The sequence below is a fragment of the Neomonachus schauinslandi genome, chromosome 10 (genome assembly GCF_002201575.2).
Source record: "Neomonachus schauinslandi chromosome 10, ASM220157v2, whole genome shotgun sequence".
NCBI classification, from domain to species: Eukaryota; Metazoa; Chordata; class Mammalia; order Carnivora; family Phocidae; genus Neomonachus; species Neomonachus schauinslandi.
In genome coordinates, this window is record NC_058412.1 from 48,844,627 (window position 1) to 48,870,069 (window position 25,443).

The 25,443-nt window shown below is 46.6% G+C and overlaps 1 protein-coding gene across 2 annotated transcripts; it reads right to left on the bottom strand.

Annotated features, from left to right (window-relative positions):
- Nucleotides 1-1,010: 1,010 nt before the first annotated feature.
- On the bottom strand, nt 1,011-25,357 carry ACTG2 (actin gamma 2, smooth muscle). 2 transcript variants are annotated; one of them, XM_021699106.1, is made up of 9 exons: nt 25,261-25,357; nt 15,901-16,062; nt 14,733-14,861; nt 9,023-9,133; nt 8,689-8,773; nt 7,067-7,228; nt 6,108-6,299; nt 3,808-3,989; nt 1,011-1,230 (listed from the first exon to the last, which is right to left on the bottom strand). In XM_021699106.1, exons 2-9 carry the CDS (start codon nt 16,024-16,026, stop codon nt 1,087-1,089), a joined length of 1,131 nt encoding a protein of 376 aa, XP_021554781.1. In that variant the 5' UTR covers nt 16,027-16,062; nt 25,261-25,357; the 3' UTR covers nt 1,011-1,086. The 2 variants fall into 2 exon arrangements, with proteins under 2 accessions (XP_021554781.1, XP_021554783.1); XM_021699108.1 differs by lacking the exon at nt 25,261-25,357 and adding an exon at nt 22,909-23,021.
- Between the last annotated feature and the right edge of the window lie 86 nt (nt 25,358-25,443).

Below are 25,443 nucleotides of genomic sequence, written 5' to 3' on the forward strand. Positions count from 1 at the left end.
ATGCCAAAAATTCAGCAAATACTTGTGAAATTTAACAGAATTGACCAAGGGCAGGGAGTAGGGAGCAAATAACAAGAGAGAGACTGAGAGGGAGATAGAAGCAGGAGGAGGAGGGGCGCCTGGGTGGCCCACTCGTTAAGAGTCTGCCTTGGGCTCAGGTCATGGTCCCAGGGTCCTGGGATCAAGCCCCGCTTTGGGCTCCCTGCTCGGCGGGAAGCCTGCTTCTCCCTCTCCCACTCCCCCTACTTGTGTTCCCTCTCTCACTGTGCCTCTCTCTGTCAAATATATAAATAAAATCTTTTTTAAAAAAAGAAGCAGGAGGAAGAGAAGGAAAAGAAGGAGGAGGAGGAGGAGGAGAGGATGGAGGAGGAGAAGAAGAAGAGAAAGGGGAAGAGGAAGAGCAAGAACAAAAGGGGGAGAAGGGAGAAGAAGAAGAAGAGGAAGGAGGAGGAGAGGAGGGAAAGAAAAAAAAATTCTTCCTAGGGTGCTGCTCCTTTCTTGGTTAGTTTTGGGGAAAGATACAGCCTAATCCTCAATAACAAAAACCCTCATAGAGATCTTGAGCCTACTGTGACCTTCCACCACCCAAATTCAAACATTGCGTTTGAGCCACTCATATGTCACAGCCTATAAACCTTGTGTTTCTCTTTCCGGTCATGTTCTCTGTGCATTGCCCTTGAGTACAAGGACTTAGATCTCTTAAAGCCCTTGTTTCTTAACCTGCCACCCCCGCCAAACACCATGTAGCCCTCATTCTTACTCACGTTCAAGGAAAGGGAAACAGGGTAGTACAGTAGGAGTACTAACTTTAGAGTCAGACACACTTGGTTTTTAATCTTGGTTCTGTGCTCTTCAGCACGCTCTTAACTTCTCTGAGCCTCAATTTCCTCTTGTGTAATGTGGGAATATATGCATCTCACAGGATCATTGTGTGGATGAGAAATAAGGTGTGAAAAGCCCTTAGCACTGTGTAAAAGCCCAGGGCGGAAAAAAAGCCCCACGCAGAGAAGTAAGGCTTGCAGGTTTTAATGTTTCATGATTGGTAAGAGCAGTCTCCAGGGGATCCCCAGAGAATCTGTTCTGACTTTAGAAGCACTTCCTGTGGACAATGGAGGGCCCTGCCTCATCATACTCAGGCTTGCTGATCCACATCTGCTGAAAGGTGGAGAGAGAAGCCAGGATGGAGCCTCCAATCCAGACCGAGTACTTCCGCTCTGGGGGAGCAATAATCTGCAAAGAATAAATGTGGTGAATCATAATTAGCACCCAAAGGAATAGGGAGGTGGTCCAGGAGATCATCTCATCACAGTGCCGGGCTGCCCCAGATAAGGACAGCCTCCAGGTCAGAAACAAACAGGGTAAACCTTGTGTTAGATTAGATTGTTGCTCAAATCTTTACTCTCGCCCTCATCCTCCCCCCATGGGAAGGATGCACTGTTTCGCCCTGTGACTTTGGGCTGGGCCCTGTATTTGCTTTGACCGATGTGACGTTAGCAGACGTGACACAAACAGGAGCTTGACATGTGCCTCAGGCCTGCAGCTAAGCCTCTGCCATCCTGATGAGAAGGGCTTCCCTAGAGAAGCTGCTGGCCCTTCAGCCTGGGCCCCAGCATGAAAGCCTCAGACCCAACCTGAGCTGGCTAGACCCGCAGAGCTGCTGAGCCAGGCCTGACTTAGATCAGCTGACTCCCACTGACCTGCAGACGCACACGCACAAAATACTTATTGTTATGTCCCTGAGATTTCACAGTTGCTTGTTCCTCAGCAATAGATGACCAATACAAACATCTATAGGGAAAGTGCCACTCTGTTCTTGCCTGGAGTTTGGATGCACGCGCAGCTGAGGCTGGGCTTCTTCCAATCCCGAGTCAGCCAGCGCACTCAGACCCTGTGTGGAGCTTCATCTGTCAATAGCCACTGGTAGCTGACGAGTCCTGAGCTTAGCCTCTAGAAGTCGGTTGTCCTGTCAAACAACTTTGAACTCCACCTACAAGTGGATCCAGAGGGACAGCTACTAAAGGGTCTAAGGATTCAGGGCCAGAATAAACCGGACACTGAACTGATTGTTTTTGTCTCCTTAGACCCTCTCTACATCTTTCCTAAATTGTGGAGATCATGGACTTGCAGAAGAAGAAGAGTCTTGAGAAGTTAACTTTTTATTCAGTCAGACAAAGGCACTCGGTCACTCTTTGGACTGATACCTCAAGGACCAGCCCAGCCACGTTATTGCTGTACAGCTCTGGTTGTGAGAAGAGTCTGGGCTTCCCTGGGCTGGGGTCCCCCGTCTCAATGCCACCCCACGTCACCGCTCTTCTTCCATATCTTCGACACCTGTCTTATCTCCTCAGTTCTTCTACACAAATCCGGCTGTCCCGTTTGGCTGGGCTGTTCGTATGCACACACATACCCACTGGGGCACCTTTGCTTGCTCTACTTCCCCTGCCTCATGTGCCCTTTCCCCTCCTCATGTCTTATTTACGTTGCCCTCTCAGTGAGCACGGGCACTGATTAGATTCTAAACTCCTTAAAGGCGGGCACACGTTGTTAAACTCAGGGCAGTGGCTCACAAATCGGGATATGCATCAAAACGCTGGGGTTTGTTTATCAGTATAGGTGATGGGGGTCCCCCTGATGTGGTGAGCCAGAATCTGGGGGTGAGGCAAGATGTGGTCAATGGTCCTGGTAAAAAGCCCCTGCCTCGGGCCTGGCGCCATGCCCCGCCATGCTGCTCCAGTGGATCTGGGTGAGAAGGGCCCGCAGACTCCCACCTGTTTTCTGGTAACCTGCTCTGCTTGCCTTTGCTGAGCACCATCTGCTAGGCAGGGGGAAGGCCCGGGGCAGCCTTCCTTTGTGAAAAAGTTTCTTATAATATACACTCCCTCAGATGAAGCCAACTCCCAGAGACCAACTTTATCGTGAGACTTTGTAACTTTCAACCTATTTGTTATCTCTATTCGATTCCCAACTCCTTTTCTAAACCTGCTAGCAGCAAAATTCCTAGAAGCCCTAAAAAGCTCTGTATGGGGTGCCTGTGTGGCTCAGTCGGTTGGGCTTGTGCCTTTGGCTCGGGTCATGGTCCCAGGGTCCTGGGATCAAGCCCCATATTGGGCTCCCTGCTCAGTGGGGAGCCTGCTTCTCCCTTTGCCTGCCATTCCCCTGCTTGTGCTCTCTCTCTCTGTCAAATGAATGAATAAAATCTTAAAATAAATAAATAAATAAAAGCTCCGTATGGTTGCTTGGGGACCAGAGGCTGGAGAGAGGCGGAAGACAAGTGGGCCTCCATTCTGACGAGGCTTGTGAGGTGAGCTGCCTTGGTGAGCAGCTGCGTGGGGAGGACGTGAGCCAAGAGCAGACAACAGATCACAGGCTGTCCAGGAATCAAGTGATACCCCTGTGAGTTTGAACCAGCAGCCTGCCCCATGCCAAACTTTCTCTCTGTAACTTTCATCCTCCTCTGAGGTAACACCCATATCCATTTTAAAGTCTAAAGATGCTGTAGTGTTGCTTCCTTCTTTTCTTCCCCTCTATTTCCCTCCTCCTGATTGCATCCTCAACCCCCTCAATATTCTCTTCATCCCAAATTCTTTCACCCCCTTCTCATAGGACATCATATGATTACATTTGAGATCTCATGCTAAACATGTCTCCAGCTCATCAGTTCCCAAGGAACATAATCCCCCGAGATGAAATCTGTCCCAGACCAGGAGACCACCAATCTACGGGCCCGGCAGACCGACTTGGAGCATCTCCCAAGTAGGCAGGTGTTTGTCCAAAGAACAGAATGGAGGGAACTGGGGCAGAACCCACCTTGATCTTCATGGTGCTGGGGGCCAGGGCTGTGATCTCCTTCTGCATCCTGTCAGCAATGCCAGGGTACATGGTAGTGCCCCCCGAGAGGACATTGTTGGCATATAAGTCCTTGCGGATGTCGATGTCACACTTCATGATGGAATTGTAGGTGGTTTCATGAATCCCGGCGGACTCCATGCCTAGTGCAGGTCATAGTATCAATCAACACCTGTTAACTCATAAACACCCACACCTCCAGCTCCTCAAGTGATCCTTCTGTCTTAGTTCAGACCCTTAATCACCTCCCAAATGGATTATAGGATCAGACCTCTAACTGGCTTTTGGTTCCTCCTGTTCTGATTGATCTTTCACACTGATCAGCGAGGGTATATTTCTAAGGGAACACTTTCAATGAGTCATCTTTTTCCAAGCTTTATTGAGTTATAATTCATATATCATAATATTCATCCTTTTAAAGTCCAGTAATTTTTAGTAGTTTCATGGATTGTGCAACCATTGCCAAAATCTAATTTTAGAACATTTGTAACACCCCAAAAAGAAACTCTGTCCCCATTAGCAGACACTGCGAACTTCCCCTTCCCCCCTTCCCCAGCCCTAGGTGATCACTGATTTATTTTCTATCTCTATAGATTGGCCTGTTCTGGACATTTCATATAAATGGAATCCTACAATATGTAGCCTTTTGTGTCTGGTGCCTTTCACTTAATGGTATGTTAATGTTCACATTTCACCTAATGTTTTCAGGGTCCATTAATGTTAGACCGTGTGTTGGTGTGTTAATCTCTTTTATTGTAAAAAAAATTCTTTTTTTTTTTTTAAAGATTTTATTTGTTTATTTGCGAGAGAGAATGAGAGACAGAGAGCACGAGAGGGAGGAGGGTCAGAGGGAGAAGCAGACTCCCCGCTGAGCAGGGATCCCGATGCGGGACTCGATCCCGGGACTCCAGGATCATGACCTGAGCCGAAGGCAGTCGCTTAACCGACTGAGCCACCCAGGCGCCCGTAAAAAAATATTCTATTGCATGGATCTACCCACCACGTCATCTTTGACAGCCCCCCCCCCCCTTATCTACAGGTTACATCTAGCTACCTTAGCCTGGCCCCAGGGCCTTCCACAGTGAAAGGCCTGCATGCCAAACCAGCTCATGCCCACCTTCCTGGCCTCCCTCACCTCTAGTCTTTCCTCCATGTGACATAATTTCACACTGAGGTTAGAGGAACCTTCCTAAAATACAAACCTGACCTTGCTGCACTACTGCCTAAAAACTTTCAGGGATCTCATTGCTGATATGATTAACCACTATGCTCTTGGTGTGGTCCAGCCACTCTCTCCAGTTTCCCCTGTGTGCAAACACACACACACACACACACACACACACACACACCACATTTCTGCCATCATGTCCCGAGTAGACCACGACCTTTCACACCTCCATGTCTTTACATGGACCCTTCCATCTGCCTCGTATGCCATTCCCTATCCTGCATTCCTTCCGTCCCCAGATACCCTCAAATGATACTCATTCTTCAAGATTCTGTTCAAATGTTGGCCTTCCCTAAGAAGCCTTTCCTGATTTCTTAGGCTTATATCACTTTGCACAGCTGCTATGAACTACTACACTGTCTATTAACATTTGTTTGCAGGCCCAACTATACCTATACACTCCTCAAGAAAGCAGTTGTCCTTGTACTAAATCTTCTCTTATTTAATCTTTGTTGCAACCCTATCTAGTGGGCACCAATCATTATTTCCACTTTATAGATGAGAAAACTGAGGTTTGAAGAAGACAACACGTCCAAAGTGACAGGCTTTAAAGGGGAAGAATCAGGACCTGAGGCCAGGTCTGACCCCATACCCATCCTGCTTACCGCTGTGGGCTTGGGCCCCAGTGACCTAAATGTTGAGTGATCCAAGAAGTGTTTTGTGTATTAACCTTATTCTTAGTTTATGTTATGTTCCCTATTCTGCTTTTCTTTTCTTTTGATTTCCCTATCCTTTTATTTTAAATTAGATTTTAGCGGGGGCGCCTGTCTGGCTCAGTCAGTAGACCATGTGACACTTGATCTTGGGGTTGTGAGTTCAAGCCCCATGCTGGGTGTAGAACTTACTTAAGAAAATGAAATCTTAAAAATAAATAGATTTTATCTGGTTGTATTGTTGATGTGTTTTTGGCCCTTCCTGGAAAAATATGGGCTGTGTACAAATTAGAAACAAAGTGTGCGTGACTCCTGGTGTTTCTCCCTCCATGCCTCTCCCCTCCCCTCCCGATTAGCAGGGACAGTAGGCAGCACCTCACCAATGAAGGAAGGCTGGAAGAGGGTCTCGGGGCAGCGGAAGCGCTCGTTGCCAATGGTGATGACCTGCCCATCTGGCAGCTCATAACTCTTCTCCAGGGAGGAAGAGGAGGCTGCCGTGGCCATCTCATTCTCAAAGTCCAGGGCCACATAGCACAGCTTCTCCTTGATGTCTCGCACGATTTCTCGCTCAGCTAGAAAGAGTAGAAATGACAGAAAGTAGATACTCTGTTCTGTTAGTTTGTCCTATTTTGATCTCCATGAAAACCTCTTCTACTCTGGGTTCATTTTTAGGACAAATGTTAATTTTTCATTCCTCTCCCTAAAGTGCAAGTTCAAAATCTTGATTCCCAGGCAAAACTTTGCATGGGTTTTTCTCCTTGCTGTTTTTACTCTGCCCTGACAAAGCTACAGGCCTTCCTGAGGGCCTTACAGGACACATTTCCGGTATAGATGGAGGATTTCTTGTGATCTTACAGAATCTAGGAAAGCCCCTGCCTAAAATCTCTTGCCTGGGGTGGGCACTGAGGCATGACAACTTCTCCTTAGAAATTCAGACCTTATTTATTCCATGTGTCCTCAGACAAACCATAAATGCCCTTCGGTTACAAAATGCATCATCAGATTTTTACTACCATTTAACCCTGTAAAAACCAGCTTGGATCCTGGTGCAGACATGGACAGAGATAGCAGGTCCCTGGGGAAGGAGGGAATGCTGTGAAAGGGCACTTAAGGGGGCCTTGTCCCCATCCCGAGAGCATCTCAGTTGGGAAACTTCCTCCATAAGTAAGGCAGCCTTGACTACCTGGTCTTGTCCCAAGGCCCAGCCCCAGCCCAAAATCCTCCCCATCTATCTCAAGAGAGTTTGAGGACAGGGGGCCACAGACTTTTCATCAGAGAACATCTGGTCCTAGCAGATTTGGTTTGAGCTCAAGTCAGAATCAGGAAAGGGGCTGGATACCTGTGGTCACAAAGGAATAGCCTCTCTCTGTGAGGATCTTCATGAGGTAGTCAGTGAGGTCACGGCCAGCCAGGTCAAGGCGCATGATGGCATGGGGCAGTGCATAGCCCTCATAGATGGGGACATTGTGGGTGACGCCATCCCCTGAATCCAGCACGATGCCTATGGAGAGAGGGGATAGGACCTATGAAAACTTCTTGTCTTCCATCTTTCTGGGACCAGTTGCCAAATGGTCTTCAACTACCATATTTTTCTCTAGCAGCTGAGAAAATTCACACACCTTAAGGATCATCACTAATATTTTTTGTGTACATCATTTATTCTCCCAAATGAGACTGTAGCCTTCTGGAAGGCAAGTAAAACATCTTCCCTTCTTGTACTCCTTAAAACACTTTCACAGTACCACGTATTTGTCAATGTGCATCTCAGTTGCCCATTCTTTAAGGGAGGCTGGATAATTTACATATCCTTCTGGCATTAAACTAACACATATGCACATGCATGGAGAATGTTAGATCTGGAAGGGACTATAAAAACCAGCCAATTTGAAAAAAAATTAACATTCTCTACTGATGAAACTTAAACCATGGAGGGAAATGAGCTTTTCAACATGATAATAAATCTCTCTCAATCCAATAGCCACATCATAATTGATGGAGAAATAGTATAATATTATTGTTGTACTATTTAATATTGTCCTAGATGTTCTAGCCAATGCAATATGACAGAAAATAGAAAAAGAGGTATTATCAAAAGAAATAGAATTGTCATTGTTTGCAGATGATGAGGCCGAATACCTAGAAGACCCAAGAGAATCAACTGAGACATGGCTCAGTAAAGGCCAGATGCAAAATAAATATCCAGGGACCAGTAGCTTATACTTGTACAAGGATGCTGATCACAGCATATTTTATAATAAAAAATAAAAAACTGGAGACAACCATAAAGTCCAGCAGTAGAGAAATGGTAAAACAAATAAGTAAATTATAGAACCATCATACATTCCCCATCACTGTCCTTGTCACCAGCAGTGAAATTACCTTTTGCGTTTGCCCCCACCCACTAGACTGTTAGCTCTCTGATGGTAGGGTTGTCTTGCTTGTCAGTGTGTGCCCACGGCCTGTGCAGTCTTTGGCACATGGTAGGGAGTAATGGAAAAATATCTGATGAATGAATGCATAATGAATATTTGAATGAATGAATGAATGTTGAACTATGTTCATGGAAGCTGTCAAGTCCCCATTAGAAATTGCTTTATCTTGAAGTTCCCTCTGTTTCCCTGAGCACCTTTCCATACCAAGGGCACATATATAGCCACCATCACAGGTTCATGAGCAGAAACATCCCAGTATTGTTGGAAAGTGTGTGTAAGCTTGGGGACTGAGCTTATATATATATACTGCTGGATGTAGCAGTCATGCTTTGCTCATATCAATTCTTGCCAGCTCTACCGGGTAGACCTGAATGCATTCCACATGGGCTTCCCTTCTGTTACCCCTATGCAGGGTTTTCCGTGGACTTTGGCCGTCCCTTTGATTCTCCTAAGCGGGAACCTCTGCAGGAGTCCAGCTTTCCCTTCTGCCCCCCAGAGTCAGGAAGGGATCAGATTACAGGCTGCTCACCTGTTGTGCGGCCAGAAGCATAGAGAGAGAGCACAGCTTGGATGGCGACGTACATGGCAGGGACATTGAAGGTCTCAAACATGATCTGAAAGGACAATGCAGGATAAAGGATGATCTGGCAGAAATCACAGCACCTCTTGGCCCCCAGGATGGTTTGTGACCTTATTAAGGGCAAGGGCTGTGCCTTTTTACCCTGCTCCCACCTCCCACAGGGCCTGGCATAGACTACATACATAGCATGTCCTCAAAAATTGTTGTTGTACTGATGCATGAAAGAGAGAAGGGATCCATGCTGCATTCTTGTACCCATGTTTAAGAGCTCCTGGTCTCTTACCTGGGTCATCTTCTCCCTGTTGGCCTTGGGATTTAGGGGGGCCTCTGTCAGCAGGGTGGGGTGTTCCTCAGGTGCTACCCGCAGCTCATTGTAGAATGAGTGGTGCCAGATCTGGTTGAGACAAAAGTCAAATGAGCCAAGGAGATTCCTAGAAAATTCCAATTGGCATGCTCATGATGGGGGAGCATGACACAATGTCCACAGCGCAGGCTGGGTTCTAGAGAAGAGACCTCCTCCGGAGCGGAGTGCTGGGAATTTCTGCTTGACCTTTAGAGATTATGTTCCTTTTCAACAGGGCCCCAGACAGGACTCAGACCTGGGGCCGATATACTTAGCATATTGACTACTTCTATTTGAACTTCCCCGTCTTTTCCCTTCTTCTGTCTCTCCCCACTTGCTGCCCTGGGGGGCCAGGCCAATTGTATCTCTCAGTATTTCCTTGCTTCCTGGCTTCTGGCTATGTTTGGCTGATGGAAGTCACCAGCAAGAGGCTGGAGGGTGGGAAGAGGGAGAGAGGTCGAGCAGTTCTCCAAGCAATGGTGTGGCCCTCCGTGAGCCCTGCTCCTATTGGATGGCCCCTCTTCCAGCTGTAGTGACGTTCCCTCACCCCCATCCTTCAGGCTGTCCCTAGTACTTGGGTGCCTCAACTTCCCTTTCTGGTTCCATAACTCTGCTCACACCTAAGTAGTCCTTTCTTAATTTAAAAACACCCGCTGAGGGTATACTGTCTCCTGTTGGGAACCGGACAGGTATGCTTGAACTGTCGCTGTTCATTACTGGCCAGACCAGTGCTTTAGGGCAGGGTTTCCCAACCTCAGCACTTTGACACTTTGAAGTTGGATAATTCTGCGATGTGGGGGGCTGCCCTGTGCATTCTAGGATGCTTGGCGTTCTGGGCCTCCACCCACTAGATACCAGTCGCACCTCTCCAGCAATGACAAGCAAAAATGTCTCCAGACATCACCAACTCTTCCCCCCTCAGGAGGCAAAATTGCTCCTGTTGAGAATCACTGCTTTAGAGGAAGTAATTTCTTCCCACTGTGTCCAGTGATCCAAGATGACCCAACAGGAGTCTGTATTTCAGAGGGATTCAGCAAAGTGGCAGGGACATAGGGCTCTGATTTCCTCAGAGGTGGGGCATAGGATCATCTGCGTCCGTTGTACCCATATATTTCTGGGCTCCTGGCTTTGGGCGAGGATGGTGCCAGCTGTGATGAGGGCAGGTATGAATCAGATATGGCCCCTTGCTCTTGGTTTCAAAGTCCGGAGGGGAGAAAAACACCCAAGAAGACAACATACAAAGACACATTCACATTTTGAGTAAAAGAAGAGGCAGTTCATTATCTGGGGGGTTGGAGTGGGCTCTGCAGGCAAAGGAGGGTCTCCAGCAGCTGAGAAGGGCATCGGAGGCAGAGAAAATGGCGCAAGCAGAGGTCCTGTCTGTGAAAGTTTCACAGGAGATGTGAATGGCAATTAATCCTAATTGAGTGATGGCAGAACTTCTTCAAATGTGGGCCCCAGATGCTTTGTACCAGAATCACCTGGGATGACTGTCATAGGTGCAGGCCCCCAGGCTGTATCCCGGACCCGTGAACCAGAATCTTAGGCGTTGGGCCCAAATACCTGCACTACATTTCATTTCACTTTTTAGAGCTTTAAAAGTGAAAGGTGTTGATAATTTTAAATTAGAAAAAAATATATATATATATTTTAAAGATTTTATTTATTTATTTGACAGAGAGAGAGACAGCAAGAAAGGGAACACAAGCAGGGGGAGTGGGAAAGGGAGAAGCAGGCTTCCTGCTGAGCCGGGAGCCCAATGTGGGACTCGATCCCGGGACTCCAGGATCATGACCTGAGCCGAAGGCAGTCGCTTAACCAACTGAGCCACCCAGGCGCCCCGAAAAATATTTTTAAGAGGAGTAAAAATCTCCCACATTTCCATCACCTAGTAATAAATAGTTAACATTTTGGCTTTTTCTTCTTACTAACCTTTCACCTTTAAGTATTTTCAAATTTATTTCTATCACCATTTATTATTTCATATGCTTGTATTTATTTATTATGCTATTTTTATACTTTTACATTCAATTTTGTTTCCTGCCACTTTTCAGTTAGTGTAACATAAATGACTTCCTTTTCCAGGGAGCCTGGGTGGCTCAGTCGGTTAAGCATCTGCCTTCAGCTCAGAGCATGACCCCAGGGTCCTGGGATCGAGTACTGGGTCAGGCTCCCTGCTCAGCAGGGAGTCTCCTTCTCCCTCTCCCCATCCCTCCACTTGTGCTCTCTCGCTCACTCTCTCTCTCTCAAATAAAATCTTTAAAAAAAATTCCTTCTCCATAGTAAATATTTATGTTTAATAAATTGAACATTTATTTTTAATGCTACACATTTCATCATATACCATCATGTATTTACTCATATTACTATCAACAGTATCTTCGATTTTTGTTTATAAATAATCCTGTCATAGTTATCTTTGTGCATATTACATTTTCTTTTTTCTATTCAGGACGTTTCCAAAGAAAATAATTTTTAAAGTGGAATTACTAGGCTAAAGAGCATGGCGATTGGAAGACTTTCTGATTTCTATCACCGACAAAGAGGTTAAATTACTCTTTACTCCGGAATAAGAAAGCCTGTTTTACCCGTACCTGCATTCAGGGCTCTTGCTCTTAATATATGAAATAATTTGATAGGGAAACATTGTTTCCCTTTGAAAATTTACATTTCTTTCAAATGAGTTTAAGTTTTTTCAGATTTGCAACTTTTTATAATTTCCATTTGGCAAATTATCTGATCATATCCTTTGTTTATTTGTCTGGTGAAGACTTTGTATTTTTAATGATCAATTTACACTACCTGTTTATGTTAACCTTCATTTCACTCATGAATTTTTTTGCAATTTGTTGTTTGTCTTTTGAATTTGGTTATTTTTTTCACATACTAGAAGTCATGATTTTTAAGAAATCACATTTGTCATCTTTTCCTTTAAGACTTCTTTCACCAGAAATTTGATGAATGCTCATGCTTACTATATTGTATTTTTTTTACCATTTGAATTTTTATATTTAACTTTTATATTCAACTGATATGTGTTTGGTGAAATGGTATGAGGTAAAGGCAATGAAGACTCCCTATCCCTAAAATAACTCATCAGTTGTCCTGGAATAATTCCCTGAATAATCCTTTTCTCCCGTTGGTGTTCAAGTTTCATTTATCATGTATTTCCTCCTTACTTTTGTGCTGATACCAAACTGTTTTAATTTTTTTTAAGATTTTTATTTATTTATTTGACACAGAGGGACACAGCGAGAGAGGGAACACAAGCAGGGGGAGTGGGAGAAGGAGAAGCAGGCTTCCCACCAAGCAGAGAGCCCAATGCGGGGCTCAATCCCAGGACCCTGAGATCATGACCTGAGCTGAAGGCAGACGCCCAACGACTGAGCTATCCAGGCGCCCCCAACCTGTTTTAATTTTTATAACTATATTTTAATATGTGGGTATGGCAAGTCTCCTCTCATAGTTTTTTTCACTCATTTTGTTCTCATAAATTTTGCCTTATTTCTCCAGACATACCTTATGATTATTTTGCAGAATTAAAAATTGTGATTTTTTTAAAATTTGAATTCAGAGAAGCAGAAAATAGGATGGTATTTACCAAGACCTGGGGGGAGGGGAGATAGTGAGATATTGGTCAAGGGATACAAAGTCTCAGCTATGCAGGATGAATATATTCTGACGATTTAATGTATAGCATGGTGTATTTGAAATTCGCTAAGAGGGTAAATCTTAAGTGTTCTCAGTACAAGAAAAAAAGTAACTATGTGAGGTGATAGATACATTAATGAACTTGAATGTGGTGACTCTTACACATATAAATGTATATCAGGTCATCAGGTCACACCTTAAATATATACAATTTTAAAAATTGTGAGTTTTTTTACTGGAATGGCAATGAGCCTAAAAATTAATTTGAGAAGATTTGACAGCTTTCCCCTATAGTGTTTTTCTTTAAAGCACATAGTATACATAAATATATATATGTGTGTGTGTATATATATATATATACAGATACATATATATATATATTTAGAGAGAGAGAGAGAATGCGCACACGTTTGAGCACTTGAGGTGGGGGAAGGGGCAGAGGGAGAGAGAGAATCTTAAGCAGGCTCCACACCCAGCGTGGAGCCCCAGGCGGGGCTCGATCTCATGACCCTGAGATCATGACCTGAGATCCTGACCTGAGTGGAGATGAAGAGTCAGATGCTTAACCACCTGAGCCACCCAGGTGCCATAGGCACATAATATATTTTTAGGAATTTCTTTAAAGAGTCCACACATGGGGCACCTGGGTGGCTCAGTCCATTAGGCGTCTGCCTTCAGCTCTAGTCATAATCTCAGGGTCCTGGGATCAAGTCCCACGTCCAGCTCCCCGCTCTGCTGCGGGGGGGAGGGGGTGGTCTGTTTCTCCCTTTGCCCCCTCCCCCAGTTCATGCTTTCTCTCTCTCTCTCAAATAAATAAATAAAATCTTTAAAATAAATAAAATATATTTTAAAAATAAAGAGTTCATACATTGTTACTACTGTGCTAAAATATATACTAAAATATTTTGTCTGTTTTTGAATTAGATACTGTTAGATCTATATGAATAATATATGCTATTTATTGAGCATGAAGTATGTGGCATGCCTTGGGATGATACTGAGTACCAAATTCAATTTCCAAAGCAACCTAATGAAAAAAGTATTTTTATCTGCACAAATGGCTCAGAAGAAAGGACTCACTCGCAGATCTCCGTGCCCCTGACTCGGGGATCTGTGCTCTTAGCCACTCCATGATGCGAAGCGAAAGCTACGGTATTCTGTCTATCTCACACCCAGAGTGACTGAGTCTGGGATTTAGAGAAAAGCAGGGTGCATTACAGATTTCACAGCAACATTCTTTATTTCTGGTTGTGGTCTGTTCGATAAGCACTCTATTATACTTCAAAAGGCACTCCTTGCAGAAACAAGGACTCTCACACAAATGTCAGCAGAATTTAGCAAAAGACTATCAGGAGGGCTTTATTAGCACACACATCATTTTGTTGATCACCAGCTACCATTTAAAAATTGCCCCCCCCTGCATTTTCTTGCACACACACACACACACACACAAGCTTCTAGAAACCCCTAGAGAGTCCTACTTAGAATTTTCATTAGAGAATCAGCATAACAACCTGGCATCGATTTGCCTACCTGAGGTCCTGCAGGGGAAGTGAAAGGAGAGAAGCTGTTTGTACTGTAGAGGCAGCCGTGGCCTCAAGCCCTTCTCCCGCGGGAGCTGCTTGTGAGGATGAAGCTGGGCATTGAGTGGGACAGGCCCTCCGATGCCAGACAGGGAGTTAGGGACCTACTGTCAGCTAATGAGGAGCTACGGAAGATTCCCAAGGGGGTGAGTGACACGATCTGTTTCTAGAAAGACAAGCTTTGCGGCAGCATAGAGAATTCACTGGATGGTGAGGCAGGAGACAAGGAAATCAGGACGCCATTGCAACCATCCAATGAGAGCTGTTGGCAGCCCCATGGAGAGTAGCCATGCGGATGGACAGGAAGGAGAGAAGGACGTGAGACACATTTTAGAGGCAGTTGACAGGGCAGAGGCCTGGGGAAGATGAGGGTCATGATGATGCATTATTATACTAAAAGGGGGGTCCACCAATACCTTTTCCATGTCGTCCCAGTTGGTGATGATGCCGTGCTCAATGGGGTACTTGAGAGTTAGGATCCCTCGTTTGCTCTGAGCCTCATCCCCGACGTAGCTGTCTTTCTGGCCCATTCCCACCATGACACCCTGCAAAGCAAAAGACAAGGAAGGAGAAGTGAGTTGGCTGAGGGCTCCACTTAGGGGGATCCAGGAATTAGAGGGTCTCTGAAGAAGGATACAGATAGGACAGATATCCGTCTTCCCTGGAGACAGGACAGAAAGAGACAAGGGTGAGGCAGACACCCATGACTGTGAAGGCAGCGGGGAGAGAAGGTGGAAACTTTCCTGTGGGCTCAGCTCTCTTCTCTCTCCTAAGATGACATCATTTTCTGAGAGAGTGGGGCCTTCCATTCACTTCTTCCTTACTTCACACACACAGGACTTGTACTTGTCCTCCTCAAATACCCTCTGCTCGCATTTTTACGTCTCCAAATCTTGGCTCTTGCTCTCCCCCCCCCCATATGTGGAGATCCTCACCCCCAGGTATCCCTTTTCTACAAAGCCTCTTCTTCCCAGGTCCCTCCACTCAGACTTAATCTCTCCCTCCTTTGCACTCCCCATCGTGAAGTCTTTTGTCTCTATGCTAGACTGTGATCTCAAGTTAGTTCACAGAGTATACGTTTCTTAAAGGCAAGGGTCTTGTTTACTTGCATGTATTTTAAAAAGTTTCTTCCAGGGATGCCTGGGTGGCTCAGTTGGTTGAGCATCTGCCTTCAGCTCAGGTCATGATCCCAGGGTCCTGGGATCGAGCCCCACATCAGGCTCCGTGCTCAGCAAGGAGACTGCTTCTCCTTCTCTGCTCCCCTGCTCTTGCTTCTCTCTCTCTCTATCTCAAATAAATAAATAAAATCTTAAAAAAAAAAAAAGTTTCTTCCAAACCAAGCAATCTCACAGACTTAAACCATCCCTGCATGCCTGGAGTGTGTTGGGTTTGGTCCTGGATATTGCTATTTGAAAGGTCTTGCTCTGTCAGTTGATCAGAAGAGAGTCCCCACCCCCAACACACACACTCATACAACTCACACACACACACACACACGTGCACACACACAGAGCTCAGTCCAGTGTCCACTACGTGGTGCTTTCTCCTAGTGGCTCAAAGCCTTGGGTCCAGATGAGCACACACCTGGTGGCGAGGGCGGCCCACGATAGAGGGGAAGACGGCCCGGGGCGCATCATCTCCCGCGAAGCCAGCCTTGCACAGGCCAGAGCCATTGTCACACACGAGTGCAGTGGTCTCCTCTTCACACATGGTGAGTGTGGCCAAGTGAACCAGGGGCTGGAGCACCTTGGGAGCAGGGGGAGAAGAGAAGTAGTCAGCCACTTGTCAAAATCATGTTGGAGACAGGATTCTTGGTTTGGGAGCTTGAGTCCTGTCTACCTCCAGCCAGGGCCCAGTTCCACGAGGGACAGGCATGGACCTGGACTCCCACTCCCTGGCAGGTGGACTTCTTCCCTCTACCCTGTTGTCATGAGCTGAATTGTGTCCTCCCCACCCCGTTCCCCACATGCATATGATGACGTCTTAACCCCCAGTATGTCAGAGTGTGACTGTATTTGGCGATAGGGTCTTTAGAGAGGTACTTAAGGTAAAATGAAGTCATTAATCTAACATGACTGGTGTTCAATACGACTAATCTAATAGGATGGCTATCTTTATGGGATGAGGAAATAAGGACACAGACATGCACAGAGGGAGACCATGTGAAGACACAGCAAGAGGGCAGCCATCTGCAGGCCAAGGAGAGAGGCCTCAGAGGAATCCAACCCTGCCAGCACCTTGAACTCGGACTTCTAACCCCCAGAACTGTGAAAATACAAATGTGTGTTGTTTAAGCCACCCACTCTATGGTACTTTGTTATGGCAGCCCTTAGCAAATGAATTCACCCGTCTCTTAGGGGCCTGAAATGACTATGAAGCTTTAATCCAATGGAAAGAATCTCTAAAGACATGAAATTTAGGAAAGGAGTTGAAAAATTTGCAGTATATATAGCAAAGGGTTATGTACAAAATAAATGAACACTTACAAATCAATAAGAAAGAAGTAAACAGCCCAAAGAAAAACAAGGGGTATGAACAGCTAATTGACAGAAAAGGAAATAGAAATACCCCACAACTCTATGTAAAGATGCTCAGCCTCACTAGTTATCAGGGAAGTACAAGTGAAATAAGTCCATTTTCACCCATCATACTGTTAAGATTCAATAGGTGTTGGCAAAGGTGGGGGAAACTGGCACTCTGACTCAAGAAACACACAAACTTAAACCTTGGAACTATTCCAAATTATGGGATTCTGCACTGAAGTCAAGAGAAGAGCCAGGCAGATCTACAGGGATTAAGGTGGATAGGTTTCTAAACCATTCTACTGAGTGAACAAAACAAGTTGCAGAGTAGAATGCATAACATAAAACAATTTATGTGAGTTCTTTTTATTTTTTTAAAGATTGTATTCATTTATTTGACAGAGAGAGTACACAAAAAAAAGTGGGGAGAGGCAGAGGGAGAAGCAGGTTCCCCGCCAAGCAAGGAGCCCAATGTGGGATCCCAGGACCCTGGGATCATGACCTGAGCCGAAGGCAGACGCTTAACCGACTGAGCCACCCAGGTGCCCCTACGTTGAATTCTTTTTAAAGTACAAAACAATATTGTGTATTTTTCATCATTTTCTTTTTGTGGACATGAACTCATAGCAAAAAGTTCTGAAAAACCAAGTCTCCCACTGATCACCCTTGATTACCTCTGGAGGAGGCAGGGGCATGGGAGAGGAGGTGCTGGGTTTTATAGCTGTGATGTTTTCATTTTTTTCCAAGAGACACTGTATTCATGTATAGTTTATAATAAAAATAAACAATATAACATGTCATTAAGGGACAAATGATGCAGTAGTTACAGGTGAAATGTTCAATCCTAAGGGCAGAAGCGCCTCGGGGAGGAAGGGCAGGCTGAGAGGAAGGAGGCAAGAATCCTCTCCCCACGGAGAAAACAGAAGCCTCCTAGCCTGGGGAGCCCGGGGGTGGGGGTGGGGGGACAGGGTGGAAATGGGAAAGGCACTGGCCGAGGACTCAGGGAGGCCAATTTTCAGCAGTCCAGAGGAAGGGGAAGGTGGCTGCCGAGGAGGAAGGCATGTGGAAGCTTCCTTCAGAATATTTGACCACAGGTGGGAAGGAGATAAGTGCTACAGAGACCTGTGACCCTGGCCCCTCCGTGGCCTCACGCTGAAGGTGGACAGAGCGGAGAGGAGACAGCCACAGGCCTGTGAATACAAGGTCAGAAAGGCCAAGTCGAGGCTGAGCGAATCTTCGTAACACAACTTTAAGACTCAAAGGGAGCTCTCCCTGTTATGTTCAAAGCAGAGTGTACACTAGGAAGAGGCTGCTGCGACTTCCTGAATCCATCTCTGCCTCTGTCCCTGTTCCCCCCAGGACTCCCCATGGCCGTGGATCCAAGTCCCAGCTCTCTGACTCAGGCCACACGGCCCCCCAGGGTGTGGCCCAGCCTGAGTCTCCAGGCTCACCTTCCTCCTTGCCCCCTCTTTACTTTCTTACTCTGCCTATGTGGACTTTTCTTTCCATTCTCTGAACTGTGTCCTCTTCTCTCCTTGCTGGACTTTTAGACGCAGGGTCTGGAGCACCCTCCCCCCACCTGCTTGCTGCTCTAACCCCTATCACCTGCCCGGCCTCTGCACGGACACTGTATTTTCATGGGGCCCCTCTGGCCCACATCTGTCAGCGGCCCCTCTTCTTTGCCCCCAGCACCTTGGATTTGCACAAGCCATGATCAACTTTGCATATCCCAGCTCGTTTGCGGCTCTGCAAAGGCTGGAGCTGGGTCTGTCCTGTTCCCCAGCGATTCCTCAGTGTGCCCAACACAATGTCTGGCACAGAGTGGGCTCTTAAACCTTTGTCATCAATGGGGCACCTGGATGGCTCAGTCGTTAAGCGTCTGCCTTCGGCTCAGGTCATGGTCCCAGGGTCCTGGGATCGAGCCCCGCATCGGGCTCCCTGCTCGGCGGAAAGCCTGCTTCTCCCTCTCCCGTTCCCCCTGCTTGTGTTTCCTCTCTCGCTGTGTCTCTCTCTGTCAAATAAATAAATAAAATCTTAAAAAAAAAAACACACCTTTGTCATCAAAATGAATGAGTGAATCAATGGATCTCGAGGAGAACGACTTGCAGAAGAACAAAAACAGAGCAAACATTGGTAAGGGGAAATCAAGGTCTGTGACCATGTAGAGACTGAAAGAAAACACCTTTACCTAGCTGCTTAAAACAATATTGTTTCTGGTCTGAGCAGTTTCTGGATGGCAGAGAAGATCCCTAACTTCCTACCATGTTAGAAGAGTGGAAGATGAAGGGATATCAGAAGACTGAAGATGTGCAAATTTGTTCCAATGTTCAAAAAGGGAAAGAAAGCAGATTTCTAAAACCTCAGATACTCTTGATATGCGTTAGGCAGGTTTCCAGAAGGCACTGTTAAAGAAAGCATTATTAAAGAAGCAGTGATTTCTTATAATCAGTAAGGGTTTACCAAGAACAAATGTTGGCAGAGTGACAGCCTCCCCTTTCCTTCCCGCTGTGGGCTGGGAATGCAGGAGATGGTAGGAGGCATTGAGCTTAACTTGATCATGGCATTGGACAAGGTCTCCTGTGATATCCATGTTGACAAAGCCATGTGCGCTGAACAATCAATCAGTTAGGCACATTTACAGCTGCCTGAGTTACTGTCACTGAAAGGTGTCAATTAATGGGTCATCATCAACCTGGAGGCAGTGATAGGCCTCAGGGCTCCACTTTTGGTCCTTTGTCACACATTTTTATAAATATGTTGGATGAGAATATGGAGCACATACCCATCAAATTTCCAGAGCCGGAAGAGAATGTAATATTAAATATGTTGCATGGAAGAATCAAAACCCAAGATGATCTCAAGAAACAGAGACAATGAATCAAATCAAATAATATTAAATTGAACAGGGTAAATACAAGGTTCTGTACGTGAGTCTAAATGAGCAAACTGTGAGAGCTCTTGTTCAGCCTCTGTGAGCAGGACCTGCGGGCTTGTGGACGATTAGCAGTACTCTGCTGACCAGCATAAAAGCCAACCTCACCTCTGGCTGGACTACTGTGTCCGGTGCTTGGGGCCACCCTTGCTGGCAAAGGTGTGGGGAGGTGGGTTTGCATTCATGAGTGTCAAACTGTACTACTTTTCAGAGGGGGAACTCGAGAAAACTTATCAAAAGTCTTAAAAATGTACATGTCTTTTGACTCCACAAAGGCACTTTCAGGACCCTCTTCATCCTTGGGGAATACTCACGGGCAAGTACAGAGATTTGGCTAAGAGCTAGTTTATCACAGCTTAACATAACCAAAATCAGAAACAGAAGAAGTTGTTGCATAATAAATTGGTTGGTAAACTAACTGCCAGAGGCCCTCATACAATGGAGAGAGCAGAATATTTAATGCAACAGAAAAGGTGCAAGGTGCATTGCTAGGTGAAACACAGCAGAATATCCCATGTCTCCATTTTTGGAAAAATGATTTTTAAATTTGAAAAATGTAGGGCTCTTCACATAGATTATCTATTTAGTTCTCACACACACACACACACAAAAAAAAACCCAAGGGAAGATATATTTACTTCTATTTTGCAGATTTGGAAACCCAGTCTCAGAGAAGTGGAAGAACTTGGAAGAGGCAGGGCCGGCATCAACCAGGACAGGTTCCAAAGCCTGAAGCTTACACCTTCCTCACCACCTTAGTGAATCTGTCCTAACTATTCCATGTTTGGTGTTTTTGCCTCTGCCTCTCTGTCTCTCTAGAGCTGTTGGCAGCAAAAGCCCTAAACAAAAGGGTCTGTGTTCATTTCTCTCTCTGAGCCCCTGCACCCCTCCTATGCCAGGACTAAATCTGTGTTTTATGTGGATAGTCTGTGATTTATGTTTATAGCCCCCAAACCTAACTTGGTGTCTAGCACATAGTAGGTGCTCAGTAAATGCTGCGTGACAATCCCACCACTTGAGTGGCCCCCTCCCGACCTGGTCTGCTCTGCCCCTGGGATCCCTGTGTCCCCACAGTCCAGTCTCATGACAGCTCGCTCACACAGACCTGATTTAGAATCACACAGGGGCAGTTTTCTTTCTCTTCACAAGCTGCTCAGCAGACTATTGTGCTTCCCTGTTCTAGCAGGTGGTCCGCAGTGAGGGGAAAACAACCTCAAAAGCTCGAAGGTAGCCAAGAGGCAAAGCTGCACCTCTGGGACTGTCTCCCTCGAGGGTCCCCTCAGCATCTCTCTCTGGTGTGATTTATAGTTCAAGCCTGCCTGGCTTTTCAATGAACCCTTTTGTCTCCCCCTGAGCTCCCCCCACACAGAAAGAGAAGGTCGGACTTTGTTTCCCAAGCAGAGCAGCGGCTGAGACAAGCCACAAAGCAACTTGAAGCTGTCAAGTCAACAATGCTGTTCTGCAGCACTTTAGGTGGATTTAAATCTGCTTTTTTGGAGGCGGAACTAAATGAGAAGTGACAGAGGTGAAGGCAGGGGTGGGGCTGCTGGCCCGGAGTGGGGCCTCCATGGGTCCCCACGCTGGCTGGGAAGGAGACTTCTACTGTGGAGCCAGGCTCTCCTGGAATGTCTCCGCCAGGAGAAATTCTAGACTTTCCTCAGCTGCTTGCTGGTAATCTGTGGCTAGGCTCGAGCGTGTCAGCTGAACCAGAGCCAAAGTCACTGTGGTTTCCTGGGGTCACAACCACTTTCTGCTCTGAGAAATTCAATCAAATTGTTCTGGCTCTTTCAGCACGTACTACATCTGGTCTTCACAGAAGACTTCACAGAGTTACAAACACAGCTCTACCTCCGCCCCTCAAAGTGGCCAAAACCCAAAGACATAATGAGTGCAAGGAATTTGTTCACTTGCTCATCTCCCTGGCCACCCTCAGGCAAATATGAGGGCAGAGATGTTAGCTCCCCAACCTGTCACTCTGAAGGAGACAAGCTTTGACTTCAGAGTTCCCTCCAGCTCCCCTTTCTTTGCCCTTCTCCTCTCTCAGGGTACCCCCTTCCCATGGCCCAGTCCCCCATCTGCCCCTCTGGACTTCAGTTTCCTCAAGGGGAAAATGGAAAGGGTAACATCTATCTCCTGGGATGATGGAGCAAATGAAGTAATGGAAATGAAATGGAAATGCTCTATAAATTATAAATCGGGGCTGGCAAACTAATGCTGGTTTTTGTACGCCCCACCAGCTAAGAATGATTTTGATATTTTTCTTTTTTCTTAAATTTTTATTATTTTTTAAGTAAACTCCATCCCCAATATGGGGCTCAAACGCAGGATCCCGAGATCAAGAGTCGTGTGCTCTACTGACTGAGCCAGCCAGGCGCCCCTTGACATTTTTCAATGGTTGCAAAAAAAGCCAAAGAATAATATTCTATGACCGAAGAAAACTACAGGAAATTCAAATTTCAATGCCTATAAATAAAGTTTTATTGGAACACAGCCACACCTGTTCATGTACATACTGTCTATGGCTGCTATTTCTATGATGGCAGCCTCAAGTAGTTGCCACAGAAACCTTTAGACTTACAAAGCCTAAAATATTTACTATCTGGCCCTCCTCAGAAAAAATTTGCCAACCCCTGCTGTACAGGACTGCAAAAATAATAGTTCTTATGATCTCTCTTACCCTTCTCCATCAGAACTTGTTCCCAGGATGAAGTCTGTCATATTGGAAGGCGCTGACCCATCCACTTCACAAATCAATGCTTATTGAAGGGATGATTGAATTTATGCCAGCTTCCAAAGACATTTTCATTTCAGTGCAAAGTTTAAGCCCTAAAAGGAAGGCCTCTCAGATGGTGAGACTTCAAGCAATAGTTGGAGAAATATTTTGGAGTGAGGGCTTCAAATGACATTAAGCAGCCGCCTATAATAATCCGCATACACACAGATATTCACACAATTAGAAAGCTTGGCATAGAGAAAATTATTTAACGAAAAACACTCCTGCGGTGGAAAAATTCTAGCAGCATCTCTAATCAACGTCATGTTATCTTGACTTGGTTGATATACAATTAATTAAATTAAAAATGACTTCTGTTTAGTAGTATTTCTAATCCTCAGGAATCTGGGCCTGTTGTCTTTTACCTGGGCCTCTCACTCGCTCTCCCGGCTCCGCTCCAGTCCAGACCCCCTCTCTTGAGTTCCAGACCCTCAGAACCAACTGCCTGCGGGGCATCTGCACCGCAGACCCCGTGGCACCTCCACTCCACCTCTGGCACTTCTCCCTCATCACAAGCCTCCACCTGGAATCGCACCGCCCACCCCGGAGGCCACGGCCAACACCCGACTCCTCCCACCTCCCTCCCAACCAATCGTCAGGCTCTCTTATTTCTACCTCGGTGCCACCCCTGGCCCGCCGCTCAGGCCCCCCCGCGCACCGCGGAAGCGCTCTCGTCCGGTTCCAGTCCACTCTCCTCACAGCTGCCAGAGAGTAGTCCTTTCGAAGGGCAGGTCTCTCGCGGTCACCCTCCTGTGGTCCCCCATTGCTTAATCCTTTAGTGTATGAAGCCCTCATAATCCCGTCCTGCCTGCCCCTCTGATCTTAGTTCTCCATGCTTTCTGCCTTGAAATCTAAATTCAATGGAATTGAGACACTGAAACAGTCCAAAGACCATGCTTCCCTGACACCGAGACTAGTTCTACTTCAGGACCCAGCTCAGGTACCCCTTCCTCCAGGAAGCCTTCCCTGATAACTCCTGGGCTAGGTGAGGGCTCCTCCTGGGCTTTGTGTGTTTGTTCATCTTCCCCAGTGAGGGCAGAAGCCCCTTCGCTGTCCCTAAGGAGTAGGAACAGTGCCTGGCACATAGTAAGTACTCAATAAATGTTGGTGGAGGGCGCCTGGGTGGCTCAGATGGTTAAGCGTCTGCCTTCGGCTCAGGTCATGATCTCAGGGTCCTGGGATCGAGTCCCGCATCGGGCTTCCTGCTCCTTGGGAGCCTGCTTCTCCCTCTGCCTCTCTCTCTCTCTCTGTCTCTCATGAATAAATAAATAAAATCTTTAATAAATAAATAAACAAATAAATGTTGGTGGAATGAACAAAGGGAAGGAGCAAAGAACTCTAGCCTCAAGTCATGATGTCATACTGCCTATTTGGTGTCCCAGGCCTGTCCCGGACCTGTCCACTGCTCATTGCAATTTCTCCAGTGCCCATCCCTCTCCGCCAGAGGAAGCTCCGTCTCTTTTCGGCCCTAAGGGCTAGCCACAAAGTTTAAACTTGTTCAAATAGTAAAAGCAAGTGCTTAGAGCCTCCATGTACAAAGTGTGGTCCCAGACCTGCAGCCTCAGCATCACCTGGGAACTTATTGGGAATGTAAATTATCTGGCCCCACTCCAGCCTACTGAATCAGAATCTGGGTTGGAAGGTAGGACAATCTATGTTTTAACAAGTCCTTCAGGTGATTCTTAAAGTTTGAGCACTCAGGGCCGGGGCCCTGACAGTGTTGAGCTGAGCACCCTGTAAATGTATCATCTCATTTAATCCCCACAACAGCACTGCCGAGTAGATGTTATTATGAGTACTCCCAAGTGAGAAAACTGAGGTCACTCAGCAACTCTGGCAGCTGGGCAGTCTGCCTCCAAGGCCTGCACCACTGCACTAAGCTGCCTCAGCCATAAACAGATGTTAGCAGACTCTGGTCACAAGAGTGGAAACAGCCCCTTGGTCTCATTTCCCTCTTAATTGTGTGTGTGTGTGTGTTGGGGGATGGGAAGGGTGGACGAGGGCATTGGCTAGCGGTCTCACAGTTGCCTGTGAGCCTTTTGGGCAACACTTAACTTCTCTAGGCTTCAGTGTCTTCAGAATGAATTGGATGGCTCTCAGATTCGTTCATTCGTTCCTGCCAGAGCTAAAACTGCTGGATGCCACAAGACACTTGCCCCTGCTCCAGCCCTGACTTTCCGCATCCCCCAGTGACCCTGGAGCCTTCAGGGATTGAAAAAATTCTCCATCTCAGCCGAGCACGGAGCCAAGGATGGTGAGACCCACAAGGGGACTGAAGAAAAGACGCTCCTACTCCCAACACAGACATCTCACAGACACTGGGACCATTGTTGGCTTTGATTCAAAAACCCCGCGAAGAAGCTGTTTTCCCCGCAAAGCATCTGCTCCCCTAAAACAGCCTCCCAGACATTCGGAGTCATGACAAAGGACATGAGCGCACAGATCTGCACCGGCCCTGGTGAGCTGGGTGAGGGAGACCACAGGTGTTCTATCCCGCCCGCCCCCCCGAGCAAAGGGCTGGCCAGGATACCCCGTGGCCAGAAGTGCCTTTTCCCGGAAGGCAGCAGCGTGCTTGCAGGCACCACTGCCCACCGATGCCTTCACGCGTGGTCTGGGCCAGCGTCACAGAAGCCAGGCCAATCTGGAGGCGCCTCCCGCACCCAGGGGGCCAGGCGGCCTCAGAAAGGAAGGGCTGTCAGAAGTGGTGCAGTACTCACCGAGTGTACGAGAAGTCCGTCTCCCAGGGACTGAGGGCTGCTGTGTCTTTGGCACAAATACCAGAGCAATATAAAACCCCAGAGGCGGATCTTCTTTAAACAGAGTCCCTAAAAAGGCCAGCTGACGGTGTGTTAACAATATTACCATATAAGGTGGTTTTTTCAATAAATCGGCCGTGGGGG

What these genes read in the sequence shown, in the direction of transcription:
- ACTG2 (XM_021699106.1), bottom strand. Translation starts at nt 16,026, where the DNA reads ATGTGTGAAGAGGAGACCACTGCACTCGTGTGTGACAATGGCTCTGGC. An exon ending in TGGGCCGCCCTCGCCACCAG is followed by an intron (nt 14,862 to 15,900) that starts GTGTGTGCTCAT and finishes TTTGCTTTGCAG; the next exon opens with GGTGTCATGGTGGGAATGGG. An exon ending in CTATTCCTTTGTGACCACAG is followed by an intron (nt 6,300 to 7,066) that starts GTATCCAGCCCC and finishes TACTCTTTCTAG; the next exon opens with CTGAGCGAGAAATCGTGCGA.